The following is a 23,167-nucleotide window of genomic DNA, read 5'->3' on the forward strand; positions in this document are numbered from 1 at the left end:
ACTACGAAGTATTACTCAATAATTTTTGTTATATGCATTTATTAAGGTTATATGCATTTATTAAGACAAATCTTTATTCTAATTGAAGTAAATAAATGACAATATTGAAAACAGACAATAATAGGAGTGCTAGGCCATGTTGCAAGCCTAATCTTTTTACTCAAAATATCAATGTTCTTTGTTAAAAAAAAAAAACATACTCCCTGCATTTCATACAGTACTCTTAGTTCTTACTTTGACCAATTTTGTCTCACAAAGAGGAAATACTATATTTGCTTTTATAAGTCCACAAATACAATATATGTAGGGTGTTTGATAGTTAAAGTTTTATCATTACCAGAGTTACAACCCTATCATAATCTTATATGAACATTTGTAGATTGTAGCACTAATAGGTTGAGGGAGCAACTTGGTTGGGAGGAAATTAAGACCTCTAAAATAGGCTCAATATGTAGCAAAAGTGCTTCATAAATTCAATTCCAGGAGTACATGATCACATAAAATTATCAGCTTGAAGCAGGTTGAAATTTATAGATCAGAACAGCTGAAATAATTTACATGCAAGAGACAGTCGGTGCTTTATACATGAACATGAGTGAACGAGAAGGGAGAGACAACGATAGAGAGCCATAAGATCTACCATACTACATTCCCTCCCTAAAAAGTACAAAAACAGACCTACTGATGCATTTGCCTGCACAATCTGACTACAATGCTGTAATTCTTTGCTATGAACTAAGCTCATTACCCATGAGTTTTCTCACACACTTCATAGATCGACATGTTTGCTTGGAGAAGTTGAAGATGATTTGCTCATTTTGCTTGGCACTGGAGTGTTTCTTCTTGACTGGCGTCTAGTAGGAACAAGCTCGGCTTCCATCTCCAACTTGTTCTGAACTGCATCATCTTTGTCACCCTCATCTTTAAACACAGGATGGATATAGGCATTCTGAAGGTAAGCTTTCAAGTTGAAGCCGGGATCCCTTGCACGTTCTAGCGTATCTTTCATCATTGCTTCCTGAAAATTCCAGGAAACACAGTATTAGTCATTCTACAATAATGAAAAGTGTGAAGACTACTGAAGATTGAAACATATCATATGAAATTGCCATAGTAATAATACAAATATGTAACTTGAATTACTCTTTTCCTCACCAAGGGTTCCCGCGGGGAGGGGGGAGGGTGAGAGGTAAGTGCAAAAGTATACAGATGAAGGTGAAGGGCCAAAAGGCGGGGAGGGAGAGCTGTTGGTCGGACACAGATACATCTCTAAGCATCAGACAGCTCTTTTATAAAAAGTTCTCAAGGCTTGGTATTTAATGAAGAATTATGTCTCAAATATCCATACCCATGTGCCATGTCATAGTGTCAAAATCTGACGCGAACACTTAGGTGAAATTAAGGGTCGACTGTGCCCAGGACCCTGACCATAAACCAATAAGTGCCCAATTTAACCATGTCATACAAAGTCTACTATCCACATTCCACACCAAAAACCCATGACCAACCCTAGACAGTAGGATGTGCAATGATACTTGGATGCCCTAGGCCCCTAGCCCCTAACTTAGACCAAAATATACAACCAACCGCAAACTAGATGAACTTAGAACCTTTCTATCAATTCTATTAGTAGCGAAGTCCAAGAGCATTCTTCATTCAAAGTTAGTCCATCCAAGGAACTTAAATACTTACAGCCAGTTCAATTGTATGCAGTTTATATGAAATATATTGTTTGGCAGAGGGGTTATAAAAGTACAGCTTCTTTAAACATTTAAACCTAGACTTTATTAAAAGAGAGGGAGTAGAACTTAGTAATTTACGCATGTGCCTTCCTGTTCTAATTGTTCTAGCTTGCACTTATGCAAAGGTAGATTTCTATGCAGCCAGACGATGCTAATTGATGAGCTTATCCAAAATCTAATAAGTGTTCAGTAGGAAAACGAGGAATTGTTGAATATCCCCGCCTAACCAGTACCATACTGCAGACCCAGATCAAACACAACTACCTAGAAACTATTAAAGAGACGAGACATTTGAAGTAATCCAGAGTTTCTTAAGCCAGTAAAAAAATTGAAACATGTTACATGAAGGATGTGTATTATATATTGGCTTAAATCATCTATGTTAAGCAAAAGTGGCGCAATCGATTATTATATTATCATTAATCAATAATCACTGTTCTCTGACTGACCTGTAGAGGATAAGTCTTGAATGCTGGCTCAAATCGACCCTTGCAGTACCTATGAAACCATATGGTAAGAATTGGAAGTGCAATGAGAAATGGTGTTGATGAAGCAGCCTTCTTAGTGCTCAACAATCCCATCAGAAGCAACTGAGAGAAAACCATTGCAGTAATAATTCGTCCATGGACAGCAGGCCAGAAAGCACCAGCACTTTCATACTCCTGGTTGTAAACGTTTATGATCTGCAATCATGCAACCAAGCACTTAAAATGACACATTAAGGATTTTGTCCTTTTTCACCTAAAGGAAACTCTGAACCACACCCAATTAAATACATGACTAAAGGGATAACCTCACGTCATACCACACATTAAGGATTTTGGTTCTTTTCACCTAAAATGTAAGCTTCAAGAGAGACAAGTTTACCACAAAAATAAGTAGAGACATGAGTTAACAAGATGTTATGGAACGGGTCAATAAGGTCAACAGAGCTATCGGACCAATTCAACCACCACTTTTGGTGTACTCCAGGCGCGCAAAACAGGGGCAGCAGCAAGGGTCAATTGTGAGAAGGAACAATGAACAACAGGACAAGGCCAATTAAGGGGAAGTTGAGGAAAGAAGGCAGCCTCCTTTAATCATAACCTTTGTGGGTTTCTATTTTAGTTAATTAATGTCACATGTTCTAGTTACGTCTTGAGTATATGTATTGTAGTTAGGGGGCAGTAGAGACCATCCAGAAATTAGTGAAAACACATGAGAGACTTGTGGCCTAAAGCTACTATGAGATTCATAACCTCAAGTTATGCCTATCCCTTGTAATTCAATCATCAGTGAATCAAATACTCAAGTTTAAGCCTTGGTTCTTGCAAATTGTCTTAAATTATAATTGCAGTAAGTTAGTCTATTACAAACTTGGTATCAGAGCGGTGGTCCTGCGGCCGTGGTCACCGGAATCCACCACCCCCCTTTTTTTTAAAAAAAAAAAAAAAAAAAAAGAGAGATGGAAAGGGTGGACGCCCTGGAGGGAACGCTGGCAGACCTGAAAGCCCAGATGGCTACCATCGTGGAGAAACTACAAACCCTGGACGACAACCTGTCGCGAGCAGTAACAGCAGCCGTAAGGGCTGCCATGGAGGAGGAGAGACAAAAAATCGCAGAGGAAAGGAAGAAAACCGAGGAATAGTAACAGCCGCCGTTGATAAGGTGGAGGAGCGTTTAATTCGCTTCCGATCCACGGTCGATACACAAGCCGCAATCGATCGCCAGGAGGAACTGGAGAAAACGAGGCAACCTCAAGCACAAGGAATTCAGCAACCTATTCCGGTGGTGGAAGAGAACAGCCCGCGATTGGGTGGGGGGAATAACCTCACGCCAGGTAAAGAGAAGCCGTACAAAGAGCAAGACTGGCCGCACTTTGAACAAGGGGATTGGCGCTGGAGAGGAGCCGGAGAGGGCGGCGGTGGTGGCGGAGGCGGTCACTGGAAGCACCGGAAGTTGGAGATGCCACTCTTCGACGGATCAGACCCCGATAATTGGACGGCGAGGGCCGAAATGTACTTTGATTTTTACAAATTGACGGAGAAGGAAAAGATGGAGGTGGCGGTAGTGGCGATGGATGGAGCCGCTCTGAAATGGTTCCAGTGGGAGCAAAAGCGGCGGCCTTTTTATGGGTGGCCGGACCTCAAGCAAAGGGCCTTGAGCGAATTCCGACCTTCCCATTCGGGAACGCTCCACGAACAGTGGCTGGCGGTGACGCAAGAGGGGTCGGGGTCGGTGGCAGAATATCGTCGGAAATTCATTGAGATGGCGGCGCCGCTTGAGGACGTGCCGGAGAGTATCATGTTAGGGCAATTCATCCACGGATTGAACAAGGAAGTGAAATCGGAGCTGAGACTCCTCAACCCGCCTAACCTTGAAAGAGCCATGGAAATGGCAGGAAGAATAGAAGAGAAGAATCGGGTTCACAGGGAAAGAAGCCATTAAGTAATTGGAGAGGTGGGTCAACGGCTGGGCCTTCAAACTCTAGCCTAATACAAGGCAACCCAACCTTCAGTAAAGGAGGCCTCATAGCTTCCTACGGGCTGCCAGCAGCAGTGGGCCGCCCAAACCCTGGCCCAAGGCTCCTGAGTCCCAAGGGTCCGTGAATTTGGGCCGGGCCACGTCGGGCCCAAGTCAAAGTGTTTCCGGGGTTACGAGGAGGTTGACCGAGAGTGAGTTGGCGGAAAGGAGGGCAAAAGGGTTGTGCTTTAAGTGTGATGAAAGGTGGGGTGTAGGGCATCGTTGTAAGATAAAGGAGCTTAGTGTGTTGTTAGTCGCGGAGGGTGAAGTCGAGTTGGAGGACGAAGAGCCGGAGTTGGGAAGTGACACCCCGTCGGAAGAGGTTGGAGGCATGTCGTTGTGCTCGGTGATCGGGATACACAACCCAAAAATGATGAAGTTGAGGGGAGTAGTAAAAGGGCAAGAAGTAGTGGTGATGATTGATCCCGGGGCTACTCATAATTTTTTAGCTATTTCGGTAGTAGAGCAAGCGGCCATACCCATCTCACAAGGTGGGGAATTTGCGGTATCCTTAGGAAACGGGGATACAATTCGTGGTAGAGGAGTGTGTAAGGGAGTCAAGGTGGAATTGAGGGGAGGTATCACCGTTATTGAGGATTTTTTTCCTCTCACTTTAGGGAGTGCCGAGGTAATTTTAGGAGTTCAATGGCTCGAGAAGTTAGGTCCGGTGGTGACTAATTGGCGTACTCACATCATGAAGTTCAACATCGGAGGTGTGCCGGTGACCCTTACCGGAGATCCTACTCTCGAAAAGACCCAAGTTTCGTTAAAGGCCATGGTGAGGGTGCTTAAAAAAGAGAAGTTAGGCCTTTGGGTCGAATTCAATCAAGCTGAAACACAAGAGATGGGCCCAACTGAAGTTAGCCCACCTTCTTACTTAATGAATGTCTTAGGCCAATTTAAAGGGGTCTTCAATATGCCTAATGGGCTGCCACCAGAAAGGGGCCATGAGCATTCCATTGTTCTTAAAGATGGGGCCGACCCAATTAGTGTGAGGCCATATAGGTACCCACAAATTCAAAAGGATGAAGTTGAAAGGCTTATCCGGGAAATGCTCGAATCCGGGATTATCAAACCGTCTTCTAGCCCCTTCTCAAGTCCGGTTTTACTCGTGAAAAAAAAGGATGGCTCGTGGAGGTTCTGTGTAGATTACCGGGCCCTCAACAAGGAAACCGTTCCGGATAAATATCCAATCCCGGTTATTGATGAGCTATTAGACGAGTTACATGGAGCAACAGTTTTCTCCAAGCTCGATTTGAAATCCGGTTATCATCAAATCCGGGTTCGACCGAGCGATACTCACAAGACGGCTTTTCGGACACACGAGGGGCATTATGAGTTCCTCGTGATGCCTTTCGGCCTCACAAATGCGCCGGCGACGTTTCAATCACTTATGAACGACGTTTTTCGGCCATGATTAAGGAAGTTCGTTTTGGTCTTTTTCGATGATATTTTAATATATAGTAAGGCAGTTGAAGAGCACGTCCATCATTTGCAGTTGGTCCTTCAAAAGTTGGAAGAAAATCAATTGTATGCAAATTATAAGAAATGCGAATTTGGGAAGGGTGAAATCGCATATCTTGGTCATGTCATATCGAAGCAGGGAGTTTCCATGGATGGAGATAAAATTCGATCCATTGTAGAGTGGAAAACCCCGAGGAATCTCCGTGAGCTTAGGGGATTTTTGGGATTAACGGGTTATTATCGCAAGTTTGTCAAACACTATGCTCAGATTGCCGGCCCCCTCACGGCTCAATTGAAGAAAGAAAATTACGGATGGACGGGGGAAGCCACGGCAGCGTTCCAGAACCTGAAGACCGCCATGAACACAGCCCCGGTCCTGGCTGTTCCTGATTTTCGCGAAGGTTTCGTGGTGGAAACCGACGCCTCCGGATACGGATTGGGGGCAGTAATGATGCAGCAAGATCGCCCAATTGCTTTCTTTAGTAAACTCCTGGGGGTGCGAGCTCGGGCCAAATTGATTTATGAGAAGGAGTTAATGGCTATCTCATTGGCGGTGGCGAAGTGGCGCCATTATCTATTGGGTCGATCATTCGTTGTGCGCACGGATCAGCAGAGCCTCAAGTACTTAATTGAGCAGCGAGAAGTGAGTAGTGAATATCAGAGGTGGCTTCGGAAACTCGTGGGGTTCGATTTCACCATTCAGTATAAACCGGGCACCGCCAACAGTTGTCACGCAAGGATGAAGCTCTGGTTATCAAACCAGTGAAGGGGACGAAGAAAGAAGATGAAGTGGTTGAGTTTGGGTCTTTAGTTCACTCTTGTTATGTGGAGTGGGCTGATCTTGAGAAGGAGTTGGAGAATGATAAAGGATTGGGCCAGATTATGTTGGGCTTGAAACAAGGAAAAGAAGGGCCTAAAGGGTTTCACATTGAAGGGGATAGACTCTTTTATAAAGATCGTATTGTATTGCCTAACCATTCAAAATATATTGCTTTACTTTTGCAGGAGTATCACAGTACCCCCATTGGTGGCCATGACGGTGAGCTCAAGACCTATCTCCGGCTCACCGCCGATTGGTTTTGGGCCGGGATGAGAAAAGATGTGGCTAAATTTGTTCGGGAATGCGATGTTTGTCAACGAAACAAGACTATCACTAAGAGCCCGTTAGGATTGCTCCAACCGCTCCCTATTCCCGAGGCCGTTTGGGAGGAAATTTCATTGGACTTCGTGGAGGGTCTTCCCTTATCCCGAGGAAGCGACGCGGTGTTAGTAGTGGTGGATCGCTTGTCAAAGTACGCCTATTTCATTGGTCTCAAACACCCCTTTAACGCCCTCAAAGTAGCAGATTTCTTTGTCAAAGAAGTTGTCCGACTTCATGGATTTCCGGCATCCATTGTGTCGGATCGAGATCGAGTCTTCATGAGTATATTCTGGAAGGAGTTGTTTCGATTGCAAGGAACGCATCTCCGAAGAAGCACGTCCTACCATCCTCAAACCGATGGTCAAACGGAGATCGTGAACAAGAGCCTGGAGATGTATTTGCGATGTTTCATTGCGGAAAAACCAAAGAGTTGGGCTCGATGGCTCCCGTGGGCGGAGTATTCTTATAACACCTCACCCCACACCTCTACTAAGATGACACCTTTTCGAGTGGTTTACGGGAGAGATCCACCCAAGTTGTGGCGTTTAGGGGCTGATCAAACCATGGTTAGCAGTCTTGAAGAAATGTTAATGGAGAGGGATGCGATATTGGACGAGCTGCGATTGAATTTGAACCGAGCACAGTAAGTAATGAAGGGCTACGCGGACAAACAGAGGAGAGATGAGGAATTTTCGATTGGGGAAAGAGTGTTCCTTAAATTGCAACCTTATTGACAGAAATCACTTGCTAAGAGACCATTTGAGAAGTTGGCTGGCAGATTCTATGGGCCTTTTGAAATTTTGGAGCGCATTGGCAGAGTAGCTTATAAACTACAACTACCACCACATTGCAAGATCCATCCCGTGTTTCACATCTCACAACTCAAGCGAGCATTAGGGGACTCGACCTGCCAGCCCACGATTCCACCCCAACTCTCCCCCGACTTGGAATTGTTGGTGGAACCAGAGGAATTGCTTGAGGTGCGCACCATTAAGAAAGGTCCTGTTTTCGTGCTTGAAGTGCTGCTCACTTGGAAGGGTTTACCAGCGCATGATGCTACTTGGGAAGAGTTCGATGCAGTCAATGAGCGATTTCCCTCCTTCCACCTTGAGGACAAGGTGAAGCTCAAAGGGGGGAGTGATGTTATGGAACGGGTCAATAAGGTCAACAGAGCTATCGGACCAATTCAACCACCACTTTTGATGTACTCCAGGCGCGCAAAACAGGGGCAGCAGCAAGGGTCAATTGTGAGAAGGAACAATGAACAACAGGACAAGGCCAATTAAGGGGAAGTTGAGGAAAGAAGGCAGCCTCCTTTAATCATAACCTTTGTGGGTTTCTATTTTAGTTAATTAATGTCACATGTTCTAGTTACGTCTTGAGTATATGTATTGTAGTTAGGGGGCAGTAGAGACCATCCAGAAATTAGTGAAAACACATGAGAGACTTGTGGCCTAAAGCTACTATGAGATTCATAACCTCAAGTTATGCCTATCCCTTGTAATTCAATCATCAGTGAATCAAATACTCAAGTTTAAGCCTTGGTTCTTGCAAATTGTCTTAAATTATAATTGCAGTAAGTTAGTCTATTACACAAGATAAGGGCTAATTAGCTCATAAAAGCAGTCCTCAGATTTTTAAAAATAAAATGAAGCCTAAAACACAGTGAATCTGACAGAGCTTTCATGAAAAAGTTCCTTGTAGAAAAAAATACATGAATTTGTGCACACTTAATGTAACTGGATTTTTAAAAAACAATAATAATCCCTAACCTGATGTCTGTACACAAGGTAAGAGAAGCCAAAGAAGACCAAAATGAACGGCAATATAATTGGAGAGACCACAGCATAAACAAAAGCCAACAATATATACAATTGTATCTGAGGCTCCCCAGTGTCGAACCCGATGCTTCCTGCATCCATTGCTGCCTCCCTGTCCTTCTCTGTCTTCACCAAGAACCAATTCTTCAAGTGGTATATAATCAAAGGTTTTAATCTCAGTATCTCACCAGCAACACCAGCCCACCCATCAATCATTATGTAAGTTATGAAGAAAGTTGCTTTCATTGGAATCCCTATACCAACGATCTCAAAGATCCTGTTAAGTCAGAGCATCAGATGGAATTTCACATAAGATGAAACTACATAACTGATTTAAAAGAACCTACATAAGCAACCAGTAATATTATTGATAGGAAGTTTCAGTAATGAAATTGTCATGTTCAAGGTAATGGGGTCAATTAACCCCCATTTAATTCTTGTACAACTTTGTTTACAATCAGTTAAAAGTTGAAAAAACAATAAAATTACCAAACACAAGGACAACATGCAAGTTCGATCTATAAATTTAAGGTACACAAATTTATATAGGTCAATAAATGTATACATGCAACATACATATGTATGATATTTGACGATATATGTGCAATATATTTGTAATTTATGTATAAATATAATATAAATTAGTTACAATATTCTGCATTCATCCACAGGAGAACAAAAGAACAAATAGGATAAAACATAGATTGAGAGTCACATACTTATTTGGTGGCGATTTAAGGAATGTCTTCAGTTGTTGCATTGCGGTACCAGCTACAACACTAACAAGGAATACATTGACAAAGTTGAACATATAATATCTCGAAGCTGATCTTCTTTCTAGAATTGATAATGCTTCATAGCCTTCAAATTTAGACATCATCATCAATATTGCCGGCAGGAAGATGAGGAAAAGCTTTAAAACAAGTCCAGGTAGGAAGCCCTGAAGGAATGACTTGATAAACCGCCTGCATGGTGAATAATTCCCTAATCAGTGAGGAAGGAATAATGGTTTTAGACAACAACAAAATGCAATCAACATTATTTCTTAATCAGAGATGAAATCAATCATATCGTAAAAATTCATAAAAATCAAAGATGTTAAACGATTCATACATGGTACGGTGGTACCTTAACTATGTTTGTGCCTATTTCTATTAAACTAAATTTGCTACTTCATAATTGTATAATAAGATGTGAGATGTCACAACTATTAATATTATTAAGAGTTCAAGAGAGAACTACTATGGGAAGGAGAAAGATGTTTGTTGATGCAGAATTCAAACAAAACAAGAAGCTATTCAGTCTATCAAAGAAACAGTTTTGCCTACCAGGAAAAAATTTTAAGAGGCAGCAAGAGAAGCATAAGGTAATAATAAGATAACACACGTACAATGAGCGAGAGGGTAACTACAGCAATTAGCATCAGACCAATGTTATCAGGGAAAGTTCCTTTTTTTTCCTAAGCTATCTTCATTAGTGACTGCATGATTGCATCAATGTCGAACTGGGTTAAATTAAAAAATTGTTATCTTTTGAAAAAGAGATCATCTCTTTCTATCAATATGGTTTAAATCAATTTAACATATTCACAGAACGTAATTAATTTACAGGCTAAGCAGACTTACCGCTTTACAATAAAATTTAGAAATGGAGCATATTTCTGAATTCCCTCAATGCTTGCCAGTGATTGTACTAAGGCAATCGGGATCATGAAGAAAAATGTCAGAAAGAAAAATGCAACAGACATTATCAGCCTTCGGATGCTGAGATGAACATATGGAATAGCTAAGTTGGGCCAATAGACATCACGTGGCTCTGGGGCCCATCCAGTCAACCAAATCGTTGGATTTCTGGTTTGATGAGTCTGTGCACATACAGCCGCACCCCATCGAGTCTTAAAGGAAACAAAAGCAGCAGGCATGATAGACTTTGAATCGTGTTCAACTCTCTCTCTTTCTTCAGCAATCTGGCATGAAGAGATTCAATCAAAACAAGTGAACTCCATGAAAATACTCGAAAAATAGGGCCCATTAATCATTTTAAACAAACTTATATTAACTAATTCTGCAAGAAAACATGGACAAGCACCAGCGATAAATCTATCAATTAAAACTGCCAGATATAAAATGGCGAAGGCAATTAAGCAAAGGAGGAGAAAGAGAGAGTTTGGAAGAGAGAAAAACAAAGGAGATATAAAGGAGAGGGAGACCTTCCAATACTTACGTCCCCTGACTTACTGAGATGTTCCCAAGCCATTAATGACCCTCCCACCCATTGGAAACATATCAGGTACAGACAGGAAGCACTTATTGACTTCATTGGATTCCAAAAGCATATTTCAGCACAAAATTTCTTTGTTTGGTACACAATTTTCTTCTCACATATAATATTCGTCAAAAGCAGTGTGGATAGAATAGCATGGTACAACTAATGACAATGTTCCAGCTCATGTGCCTCGTTTGTGTGATTGCAAAAATTACTATCCTTAATTAAGATAATTTCTTATTGTAAAAAATGAAGAGCTTGAAAGTAAAAATCATATTTGCTTCATATCTTGAATAGTTTTATTCAAATGTACATATTAGACAAACAAAAGAACCAGAAAAGCTAAAAAAAAAAAGGAACTCACTTCTTTATTTAGTCTCTCAATTTCAGCAGCATTATAATCTATGGCATCAACTTTTTGTCCAAATAGGCCAAGAAATCCAGTCTGCAATATCAAGAAAAGAATTTGCATTAGATGCTAATGTGTGTTAAACGAACCATTGCATGGCTGCATATTGCAGTAATAATACCTTCGTCATGGGCCGTTGATCCGGCTTTCTAGAAAACTTTAGTTCGTAGTAATCCAGCCAATTTTGCTTCTTTTTCCTCTGTTCAACTAAATCTGACAGCTTATTTGCATTATGAACCACCTGAATTGCAAAATCGACCCCTCATGAGCATTCGCACTTAACGTTCATAGATTCAATAAATGAAAGGGAGCAAGAAACTGAAGAGGCCTGACCTGATGCGTGAGATAATGATCAGGGTGATTGACCAGAAAAAAGTGCTCCACAAGCTCACTAATTGATTCATCAGCATCTGGGGGAATATTTCGTACAAGGACCTGGAAATAAATCAATCAAGATGTCATCACAGAAAAGGAAGGTTGATGAAGATCAATGGTGATAAATGGTTCAAGTTACAAAATCAGATGCATGTATTATTCCTGAATAAACACGAATCAGCACAGCACTAATTGTAATCATTTCTTTCACTTCTAAGAATTCTACCTTCGCTCACTTTCGTTTCTTTCCATAATGCAAGCAAAAACCTATTAATATTACATTCTACAATTGATAAAATTTTCAAAACTGTAAATTAGTTATCCATAAAACATGGGAACATAATTCCATCCTATTCAAAGTTCAATGAATCACCATTACACAAATATTCAGTTTACAACTACAGTGACTATCAAATATTCAAACGTTCCTAAAGAATGTCTTATAGTTCTTGTTTATTAGGGAGGAAGACCAGTAGTCAATGACTATTTGTCAGTCAAAATTTTATAGCAAGAGAAGTCTCGCTGCAACTGTAGGGATCTGAACATAAGGAGGTGTGACTAACATAAGTTATGAGCTAAAATCGAATCGCAAGAGACAAAAGATGATCTTACCGTAAACTGATCAGGACGACGTCTTTCTGCTGCCATAAACTGCAGTCGCATAGCTGTAACCTTTGCATACTCCTTATACAAAACATAGCATGACCAAAATGTAATGGCATATTCCACCACTAAATGAGCCCAAAACCTGCAATTTAGAAACAACTAACAGGTGAGCAAAGACAGTCCATGAATATAAGCCATGATTAAAAAATAATAAAAAAATTAAATTAAAGCTCCAATGCACAACTAGCACTTCAAAAGCCCTTGTATTGCCTATCTAAGGTTTTATTTATGATACGCCACTACTTTGATCAAGCATTGTATTCTATCCAAAATAATTCTGCATACATCTCAACCTCAACAAATCTGCCAGCAATGAACCCGATAATGTGTGTTGTTATGGTCTTGATTTAGCAGATGATAGACATCCAACCCCCTAACACCAGCGGTCGGTGGCTTATTTGAATATAGCACATTAGCAGTTCAGCACCCACTATCTTACCCCTTTTTTATTTAACTTGCATTCCATTTAAGTCTTTTTTTTTCCCTTACCCCTCATACCCCAAAGTATTTACACCTTTCCACTCACTCTCTCTTACTTTATCTACCTTTTCTTACACTTGCACACCTTATTACTCCATCGCTCATACTTTATCAGTTTATCAACCATCTTTTTCCAGCTACAACCCCTTTCAATATTTCTTAATATAAATACCTCAGCTCTTAGTAGAACCCAAATAGAAGGAGGTAGCATGTCATTATTATAAACCATAATAGTCAAAGAGGAAGTTTATTTGGGAGCAAAAGAATAAAATTACAGGTCGGACAGCATAACCAAAGTAATATGAAGTTAAGATAATCTCAAGGAGATAAAACCCAGACTTAAAAGAGGTCCAAACCTTGGAGATTCAAGCGGTATATTCGAAATTGACAGCTTATCAATGTCGTTGAAGACTGCTTTGGATACTTGTAATGTATCATTTGTAAAATTGACTGGAAATAAAACCAACATTGAAAACACCGTAACAGGGACAAAAATCTTAAGTCTGCAAAAAAACGAAAGGCATCAAAACTAATAATACTATAATAGTAATTAAAACAGATGCATGTCTACAGACAAAAGCAGCATGATTAATTCTTCTACTCTGTAATATGTTGTTCTCAGCATTTGAATAAAATTTTCTCCAGTACTGCTTTCTCAGATAAATGAACAGAAGATGCTGAACATCCACAGTTACATCCTTACATGGCTGGAAGCTCAGAAACCAACAGTGCTAAGTGCCGACAGACTGAATTAAATTTCCTGACTCAAACCTTGACATGCAATATCCTAGATAACTTCACCCACTGCTTTCCCTACTATCATCTCAAACATATGAATAAAACCATCATTCTTAGGATATGTGCCTCTCAGACATTGGTTTTTATCGGTCACTTTAAATTATTTTGACTTCAAAGAATTTACATCACCTAAGGAAACTTCAAAGTTCAACCCCATCTAAACATTCTTATTTAACTAAAATGCAAAACAGAAAAAAAACATTATGGTTATCTTAAGAGCAGCCATGTCAATGCCATCTTATACAACCTCCTATCTAAGTTATTAAAAACTCTTGTTAAGAAAGTAAATCAAACCTTATGTTAAACTTCAATAGCTAATAAATAAATCTGAGTGATCTCATGCATCTAAGACAAACCAAGACTTTTGAGTACATTGCTACAACAAACAACAGAATGCAAAGATGGTGCACCAAGGAAGCACTAATCTACAAGTGGCCGCATACCCTATCAAATATATCCGCAAGTAAACCACTGAATCCAATCCAGCATGCTCAATGAGCTCTGATTCAGGCATTTTGATAGCATCTGGCATCCAATTTAAGAATTTCAAGTAGGACTTGAAGTCCACATTGACAAATTTGCTCACAAAAGCTCCTGTGTGAAGCGGGCTGTTTCTTAACCCCCTGAGATACCATTTTGGAAAGTAAACTCTATCGTTGAAAGGTTGAATCCTTAGAAGTGCAAATGCCAACAAGAAGATGAATGCACTTAGAAGATTAAAGCCAGCAGAAACTGCTATATCAGTGACGGAAGCCATCCTATTTCTTCAGAAGTTCGGCGCCTCCTAATAAACTTCCTCTATGTATGTGATCAGGAAATGTCACCCACAATAACTGTGTCTACATCAACAAAATTTCACTGAATCGTGTTAATACTTGAACACAATTACAATAAAGATATGCAACAGTGGATTCAAGCAAGAATCACAATGATTATTATATCAGAACACCGCATAAGCTATGCAACATTGCCTCAAACCAAACCCCGTTCGGACAAATTGGAATTTCAAAGCATAATCGAGTAAATCTACCTAGTTTGCAATCACCAATGATCTATACGATTAAAAGAAGGGTCTATAACATATAATGCATCTTCTGAATATAGGCCAATTTGCATTACCTATGATTTTCCATATATCAACAAAAACAGGTTTATGAATTGATTCAATATTCATTATTTCACATGAAAGTGAATTATATCCTAAAAATTGCAGCTTGAACAACTAAAAACCAAAGACATTGATTTTAATTAGAAACAAAATATGTATTGATTCATAAATCTAAACCAAACCTTTCAAGTTTCAACAATAAATTTCCAGAATAAATTCCAATTCTTATACCAAAACCATAATTCAAAGTATTAACTGAATAACTGGTCAACATTAAGAACTACCATATCTACACAATTTCTGCACATTTCAAGTAAAAAAGTTAAAATTTAAAACCCAAAATTGCTGCTATCACATGAAAGAATCATTCATATTTCGACGGAAAAATTCCAATTTTCAGCAGAAAAACATAAAATTAGAACTTTATTTCAAACTCCCATTTTTCTCACACAATAATTCCAAATTCAGGTAAAAAAAAACAGCATATTCATAACAATATTTAAACAAAAAATACAAAATTGATATTAAATAAAATGAACTTACTTGTGGATGAATTTCCCCTGTAAAATTAACCTCAAAATCTTCAAAAAAAAAAAAAAAGAAATTCCTAGAAAATGAACGATTTATTAAAGAGTAAGGAAGACAAAGATAGAAGCTTTGTTGAGAAGGGTATGTTTTGATTGCTTTAAATGCTCAATCAAAGAAAAGAAAATTATTCCCCCTCTTCTAAAAGCAAAACTCTCACTTTTTATAATTACGGAGTATAAGATTTTGAGTTAATTAATTAAAATTAATAGAGTTTAGATTTTATTAAATAAAACTCCTCCCTCTTTCACACAAGAAGAGTGTTACAGATTTGAGGGAGGAGAGAGAAAATTGATGATGGGAGATGAAACGGAATTTGCAGAACAATGAAAAAAAAAAATTGTAACTCCTGGTTTTTATGGGGAAATTGTATCGTATAGTAACTGTATAAATTTTGTCAATTAATCAAGTATTTATTACTTAATTAATAGGTGATTAATTACTTATTTCCTTTTTACAACTAATGTAGAAGGTGACAAAATATAATAAGCCCTCCATTTGATATTAGCTGTCCACCTGTCCTAATTGAGCTTATTAGTGAATTAGTACATGATGGTAATAACAAAAGGTAAAGTGAATTGCTAAATCGCGTCCGGTATTTACCGGGTAACGCCCGTATTTTAACATGACATTACAAGCATGCCCCCTTTTAATTTTACCCTAATTTACTCTTATCCCTTATAAATTTATCGTATTTTATTTTTACCCTACTAGCCACCGCCACCAGACAACCACCAGCCACCATTATTCATAAAAAAAAAAAGCTTTATTCAAAAATGATTTACACAAGCGGTGAGTGGACGAGTTTGCGGAATTGACGACGCCACCAGAGAGGTCGCCTGTGAGTACGGATGAATCTTTGTCGTTTTTTTTTTATTTCGTAATTGCCGGAAAAACGCCTGAAAATTTAGAATCTACCATGGTAAGAACGCCTGACAATTTAGAATCTACCATGGTAGGAACGCCTGAAATTTTAGAATGTCCCATGGTAGATTCAAAAATAGCAGGCGTTCCTCACATTGTATTTTCAAATGTTCATGGGAACGCCTGGAAATTTAGAATCTACCATGGGACATTCTAAAATTTCAGGCGAACCATGGTAGGAACGCCTGAAATTTTAGAATGTTCCATGGTAGATTCTAAATGTTTCGTCCATGGTACATTCAAACATTTCAAGCGTTTCTACTTATTATTATTATTATTATTATTATTATTATTATCGTATTTATGTCGTTTATTATTATTATATTATTTAATTATTATAAGTATTTAATTATTGTTATTATTATTATTATTATTATTATTATTATTATTAAATAACAAAAACCTACAAAGTCAAAAGATTTACAAGAAATTAGTGGGGAGCCGAGATACAATCTGGGCCCCCACCCCTCTAGCTATAGCGAACCCAATCCTGTTAAAGATGTGAGCAGCCGCACGAGCTCCAATATCCTGAGTCCTAGCGAACGTCTGAACCCGCTTCAGCAACGCAACGACATCCTTCTCTAATTCCCCCAATGAAGAAAAGGAGAAAGGAAGAAAACCATAGCCAATAGCCCTGCAACGCGCCCCATACTTGTCTCGCTTCCGCTGAGCCGCAGCCGACATAACACGACCAGGAACGAAGTCAGACAACCCAGATTGAGTCAATGGAGAAGACCCCGTCAAGTCAACACATACATCTAGGCCTCTATCCCAGGAGTTAAGCAACACATCTGCTGGCCGAAGAGCCCCGTCGTTCCCTCCAGTTAACCCAACGTTGACCTCCTTCCTTGCAGAAATCCCAGAGCGGAAACAAATATCAACAAGGGTATCACGAACAACGTTATGCCGATGTTTAATACCCACCATCCCAGCACAAGACACTGCATGATCCCCATAAATATCCCCATCAAAAACTCTTGAGCAAGCAGAACAAGGTGCCGGTACGGAGAACAAGGGAACACCCAACCGGTAGCAAAGAACACAACGGTAAGTCTTACCATTCATAGTCTGACCCAGACCTGATATCGGGACCGCTCGCAACCAGGAAGAAGAGTAATCCCCCTGCTGGGACTTCCATAAGGCAACCTGACGCGGAGACAAGGAGAAAGTGGATTCTGCAGATGCAGTGACCTTTGTGAAATATATATCTGCCAATTTCTTCATGAGTTTGGGGGCAGCGATCTCACCAGGGTAACGCAAAAGGTCAGTCTCCACAGTCCTATTAAAAAGACTAAGAGCGTCGTCGAAGGCCGGACCTAGACCAACAATACCAGAATTGCGAAGAAGCGAAGCCTGTAGACCAGAAGACTGCAAACGCGACGCAAGGAAAGCATAGTGTCGAACATCACCCGCTGAATAGACACCCAGTCCTCCATAAGAAAAAGGTAAGGTGGCAAGGCGCCATTGCCAATCACCAAAACCTGGCCCCGAAGCAGTTACAATGCGCTCCACAGAACCTCGAAGGGCCACATCAAAAGAAATCTGGGCCGCTTCAAAAAGACGAGGAGGACAAGTGCGCATAGAAAAGTAGAGTTTTGAAACTCCAGTACACGCACGAAGAAGTAATAACTCACATTGGGGATCCTCAAGCTTAGCAACAACATCCATGAGCACAATGGTCTTCGACACCCTCTGCGAAACAAGCTCACCACAGAAAGAGGCATCCGCACTGACATGACCCCCAAGCAACTTAACACCATGAGCAAGACGAGCAATATCTGGAGGAAAGACACCGGCCAGACGGCTATGAGGGTCCTCCGTGGGCCAGAAAACTTCCGTTTTCTCAACGTTAACATGGAGACCAAGACGAGGTCCCTCCACCAAAATCAACTCCATAACCTTCCCTACCACCAAGGTGTCACCAATAATAGTGCCATCATCCAAATACCAAGCCTGCAAACATAAGTCAAAAGAATCCCTAATTTGACAAACCAACGGATGGAGCACCAAAGCAAAAAGCAAAGGGCCAAGTGGATCACCCTGCTGCACACCCTGACATGACCTTAAGGTATGCTCCCCATAATAGAGCCTGGCTGGAGTAGAGTAACAGAATTCAACCCAACGCGAAAGAGCTGGACAACGGAGACGAACCTCACGCAGTAAAGCCGTACGATCAACCAAATTAAAGGCATTCCGGAAATCCACCAGCAACATAGAGAGGCCAACATCACCACCTCGAGCCTCAACCAAACGATTAACAGCATGAAGAATAGCCTCGCCACCCGCCGGCACCCCAACACCAAACTGAAGACCTCCTAAATAGTTCCCCATACGCGGACCAACTAAAGCAGCCCCAACCTTTGAAACCAGACGCCGCCAAACAGTACCCACAGCAATAGGACGAATACCACCACCAGGCTTAACAAGTGGCGTGAGAGGAGCACTAGCAATATACTCCCCCAACTCAGCAGGACAATTTCCTGCGAGAAAGAGATTAACCACCTGTGTAATAGAGCCCACCAACTCATCTGAAATAGCAACCGCAGCACCACTCAAGCAATCCAGAAGGTGCTGAGCACGCAAGCCGTCTCTACCGCATGACGTACCACGCGGAAAACCCCTAATTTGATCCAAAACAACAGCAGATGTAGCAATAAGGGGCTGATCAACGGGGATATCCGGTAAGATAGGAGCCGGAAAGGAAGGTAACCGATGGTGGTGGATGATTTTGGGGGTTGAATTTGGGTGAAAGAGAAAAGTAGGTGAAAAGGGTGAAGAGAGAGAAAGCTAAAAGTTAAAAAAAAGAATGTTTTGATGGGTTATTTAAGAGAGGGGTATATTAGTATATTTATTTTAAAATACGTGCGTTATCCGGTAAATACTGGACGTGATTTAGTAACCCCCAAGGTAAATTCTCCAAGTGTGTGTCTTAAATTGTCAAGGTATCAAAAGGGGATATATGGAAATTTTTGATGGAAAATTATCTTCGGTTATCACATGGGGTATATGAAATTTTTTGGGTTTTTTTTTTCTTTTTTTTTTTAAAAAAAAGTCACAAGGACAAGTGATGATTATAACTGAAACTGGGAAGTAAGCTCTATTATTATAAGTTATTTTTTTTATTAAATGTACATTGTTTTCTTTTAAGTTTAATTTTTTTAGAGTGCTTCATACATGTGGGGATTGATCGAGTGAATGAAAAACCCTAATGTCCGTAGATGTTAAGTTTGGGCATTGTATACTTCATAAACTGAATTTAGTTTGGGAACGTAGGGAATTATTATGCATTGTATGGATGAATATATCTTTTTCTTCATTGTAATACCATGCACAAGTGCATTATCATGTGGACAGCTATTATGAATTGTATGGATGAATATATCTTTTTCTTCATTGTAATACCATGTACAAGTGCATTATCATGTGGACATTTTGTATATATAATTATCTCAAAAGGTAAATATATATTTATTTGTGTCATTTTTACTACCGTAATACATTAGTTGTGCGTAATTAAAGACAATATTAATTAATAAAGATATGTATTATAAACCCCAATAAAGAAATTATATTTGAGCAATTAGTTAATATGAGGAGGTACAATTTAATTTCATTACTATGTTATATAGATTTTTTTTTTTTCTTAACAAAAGTCGAATCAATTTTGATTCTTTTGAACATTACACTAGCTATCATTGGCTCGAGCTACACAAATTACTAGAGGTGATTAAAAATCCGGGCCGGGTCGGGTCTTAACATCATAACTCATGCCCAAATTCGTCCAAAAGTGGCAGGCTTTTTGGATCTAAGTGGGCTTGATGGGCTTTTTTTGAACTGGGTTCGGACTTTTAACTAAAAAAATTTGTGTATTTAGGCTTTGACCAAACCCGCGCATTTATAGGGCCGGATCGGGCCGGATCATAGTTGATCACCACTACAAACCTATACTATATATTAAAAGGTGTTCCTAAACAAGTTTAGGCGCCACATGGCACTATACTATATGGTTCTTATAAGATTAAAGATTTTTATCATACAAATAATACAGTAATTCGGGTCATCGCCCGAGCCTAAATACTAGTTACACAATTAAAAACATGATGAACGAATGTTGACCATATATCTTGTGTGTTTGTTCTTACCAACTCTTAAATCTATATACTAGTTTAAACTTTATCTAAATCAACCTGAATATATTTTAAAACTTTTGAGCATATTATTTTAGTTATAAACTGAACTTGATTATTGTACGAGATGTCATACCCCCACGATAATCAAAACGCTTAAACCACGATAGTGATCATATATATAACATACCAATTCCATCATTACCAGTATGCAAGTTACCAACTCGTGCATAATCCTATACAAGTGGAAATCCCCCCTTATCCACTTGACAAGCATCGAGGGTCACCCCATAGGTGGCACATTCCTCGAGCTCCCCCACATCAAATCCTAAATTAAAGATAAATAACATTTGCTCTTTACAAACACTCTTGAATTATACTTTAATTATTCTTCTTTATCAGATGGCTTTGCCATCAAATCGAGTTTTCCTAGTCAAACCTCAAAGATAACTGACATACTAACTATGCAAGTTTCAATCAAGCTAGAGAGACATACTAAACAGAAATTTCCCAATCCATACTCAAAAAAGTATAGTTCTCCTTTTTGTACTTTATATAAACATATGGACTACATTTTTGAAATTGGCCTGGTATAAATAAAGTGAAAGAAAAATACTGTTAATCAAGCTATTTACCACCATATATCATACCAAAAACTAAATCGTTGGTAGAAATGTCTAAAATAGAACTAGTTGAGTTGTTGAGCTACATAATCAACGTCAAGCTACATAAAATGATAATGAATGACCTTTTTTTGTCAAAAAAGTGAGTTATACTTGGTACAAGTTAATTAATGAAAAAGCTCACTCCAAAAAGCTAACAGCAAAGCTAAATTAATAAGATTACATTACATGGTTTTAAAATACAGAGTACCAAGTTAGTTGAAGTTGATAGATCTATACGGTGGTGTTTAAAGTAAAGTAATAGCAATTCAAAAAATAATAAAAAACTAACAGTTAATATTGTCGGCAATTTCCAACGGTAGCACACATGATACATCAAAGTCTGGCGCAATCATATGAGATGAGATTGAGATGATCAAAAAAGACAAAGGTGGCGCGTGAGAAGTGTGTTTACTACGTGTCCGTTGGTGTTAGATTATTTTAGTTTTATTTTGGCCCACTCTATTTTTGACATGTACGAGTAACTACTAGTGTGGTGGGCCATCTCTTCTTCTTCCGTTATTTTCAGTAGTAGTGCCATAAATTTTAGGAACACACATACCTTTACAAATATCCCAATCCATTTCAACCTCGTTTTGCAATTACTCCCTCCGGCCCATAATACCTGGGACGTTAAGGTGGACACGTATTTTAAAAAAATTAGTGGGTCCAATTAAAACATTTATTTATTGTATAAAAGATTCTCTTTTATATTTTTATATTGCAAAAAAACAAGTAGGGTGGGAGAAGATAGGTGAGGAGAGAGAAAATATGAAAAAATATTTTTTTTATTAGTGTTTTCATTCCATATTTAGTAATGTGTCAAATATTGTAGGACAGACAAAAAAAGAAACTGTGTTAAGTATTATGGGACGGAAGGAGTATAATATTGATTAACAACAAGGTTATTAAAATCGGGAGTCTACTTTGAATTGGAAGGACCTCTCAGAATCGAATCGCAAAATCGAATCGAGATTCTACGAACATGCATAATTAAGACGTCATATCCAAATTTAATTGAAAATATTTAAACTATAAGTTTGAAGCCTAATTATTAATAGTAAATAGTTGTTACCCACTAAGCAACCAATAATTGACGATATATACTTATAAATAATGTTGTAGGCATGTTTTAAACTTGTAAGGTTTTCGCTAGTTAAGAGAAATATGTAGAATCAGGTTGAATCGTAAATTGAATCGTATTACATACATAAATCGTAAAATCGTAAGATTCTAAGATTTAAATCGGGATTTTAGTAACAATATTAACAAGTTTGACTAGCTATTCGTATATGTATCTAAAACTCCCTTCGTTTCACAATAATATTCCTATTGTGATCAAATTTGTCTCATAAAAAGATTCCAAATAAAAATATCATTGTGGAACGGAGGGAGTACATAACAAGGATTGTAGAGATTTATCTAGCCTTTGTAAAATATGCGAAGAATCGGGTTGTCTTGAGAAAGACAATGTTGGAAATCTTAACGTATATTTATAAAAGGATACAACAGTATTATAGTGATACTATATATTTGATTAACTAGAAGATCATACACAAGAATCAAATAATATACAAGTATAAGTGAATACAAAATATAATATTTGATATGATTATAATCAAAATACAATACAAAGATATATAATATATATCTTGATATCCCAAGTAATTTTAATTAGTATAACAAGTCAAGTTGAAGAGCAACTCAAACTCAACTTGAAATTATATGATTTGAATATGGATAATCTTGACTTTAATTATCACTCATAACATAACGTACGTATTAGCGTCCAATATGAAATTATTTTTCAACAAACGATATGAGAGTACTCTTGAGATTTAAATACAAGTATTAAAAGTGATTAAAGTAGGTCAAATATGTACGAATTGTACCTCAAGTACAATAATTAGCTAGAAAGTCTTCATACTTGCAGTATAAAAAATGAAAAAGGCAGTAAACAACACAGTAGAAATTAGTTATGCAGTGCAAGAAAAATGGTGGCAAACAAATACGTAGTAAATGTAAATGTCAATAACATTTGGTGGTGATACGAGTACATGTGTTATGCGTTGATGCAATTATTAGTGGCCATGCACTAA

General features: G+C 38.8%; 1 protein-coding gene across 1 annotated transcript; it reads right to left on the reverse strand.

Moving 5' to 3' along the window:
• Nucleotides 1-450: 450 nt before the first annotated feature.
• LOC110687402 (calcium permeable stress-gated cation channel 1-like) lies at nucleotides 451-15,692 on the reverse strand. Its single transcript, XM_021864048.1, has 12 exons — nucleotides 15,314-15,692; nucleotides 14,106-14,501; nucleotides 13,221-13,367; nucleotides 12,331-12,466; nucleotides 11,677-11,778; nucleotides 11,465-11,584; nucleotides 11,299-11,379; nucleotides 10,295-10,635; nucleotides 9,389-9,634; nucleotides 8,622-8,946; nucleotides 2,192-2,425; nucleotides 451-1,018 (listed from the first exon to the last, which is right to left on the reverse strand). The coding sequence occupies exons 2-12, from the start codon at nucleotides 14,417-14,419 to the stop codon at nucleotides 770-772; spliced, it is 2,295 nt and encodes a 764-aa protein (XP_021719740.1). The 5' UTR covers nucleotides 14,420-14,501; nucleotides 15,314-15,692; the 3' UTR covers nucleotides 451-769.
• Nucleotides 15,693-23,167: the final 7,475 nt, after the last annotated feature.

This window comes from Chenopodium quinoa, unplaced genomic scaffold, assembly GCF_001683475.1.
Source record: "Chenopodium quinoa cultivar QQ74 unplaced genomic scaffold, ASM168347v1, whole genome shotgun sequence".
Classification (NCBI taxonomy): domain Eukaryota; kingdom Viridiplantae; phylum Streptophyta; class Magnoliopsida; order Caryophyllales; family Amaranthaceae; genus Chenopodium; species Chenopodium quinoa.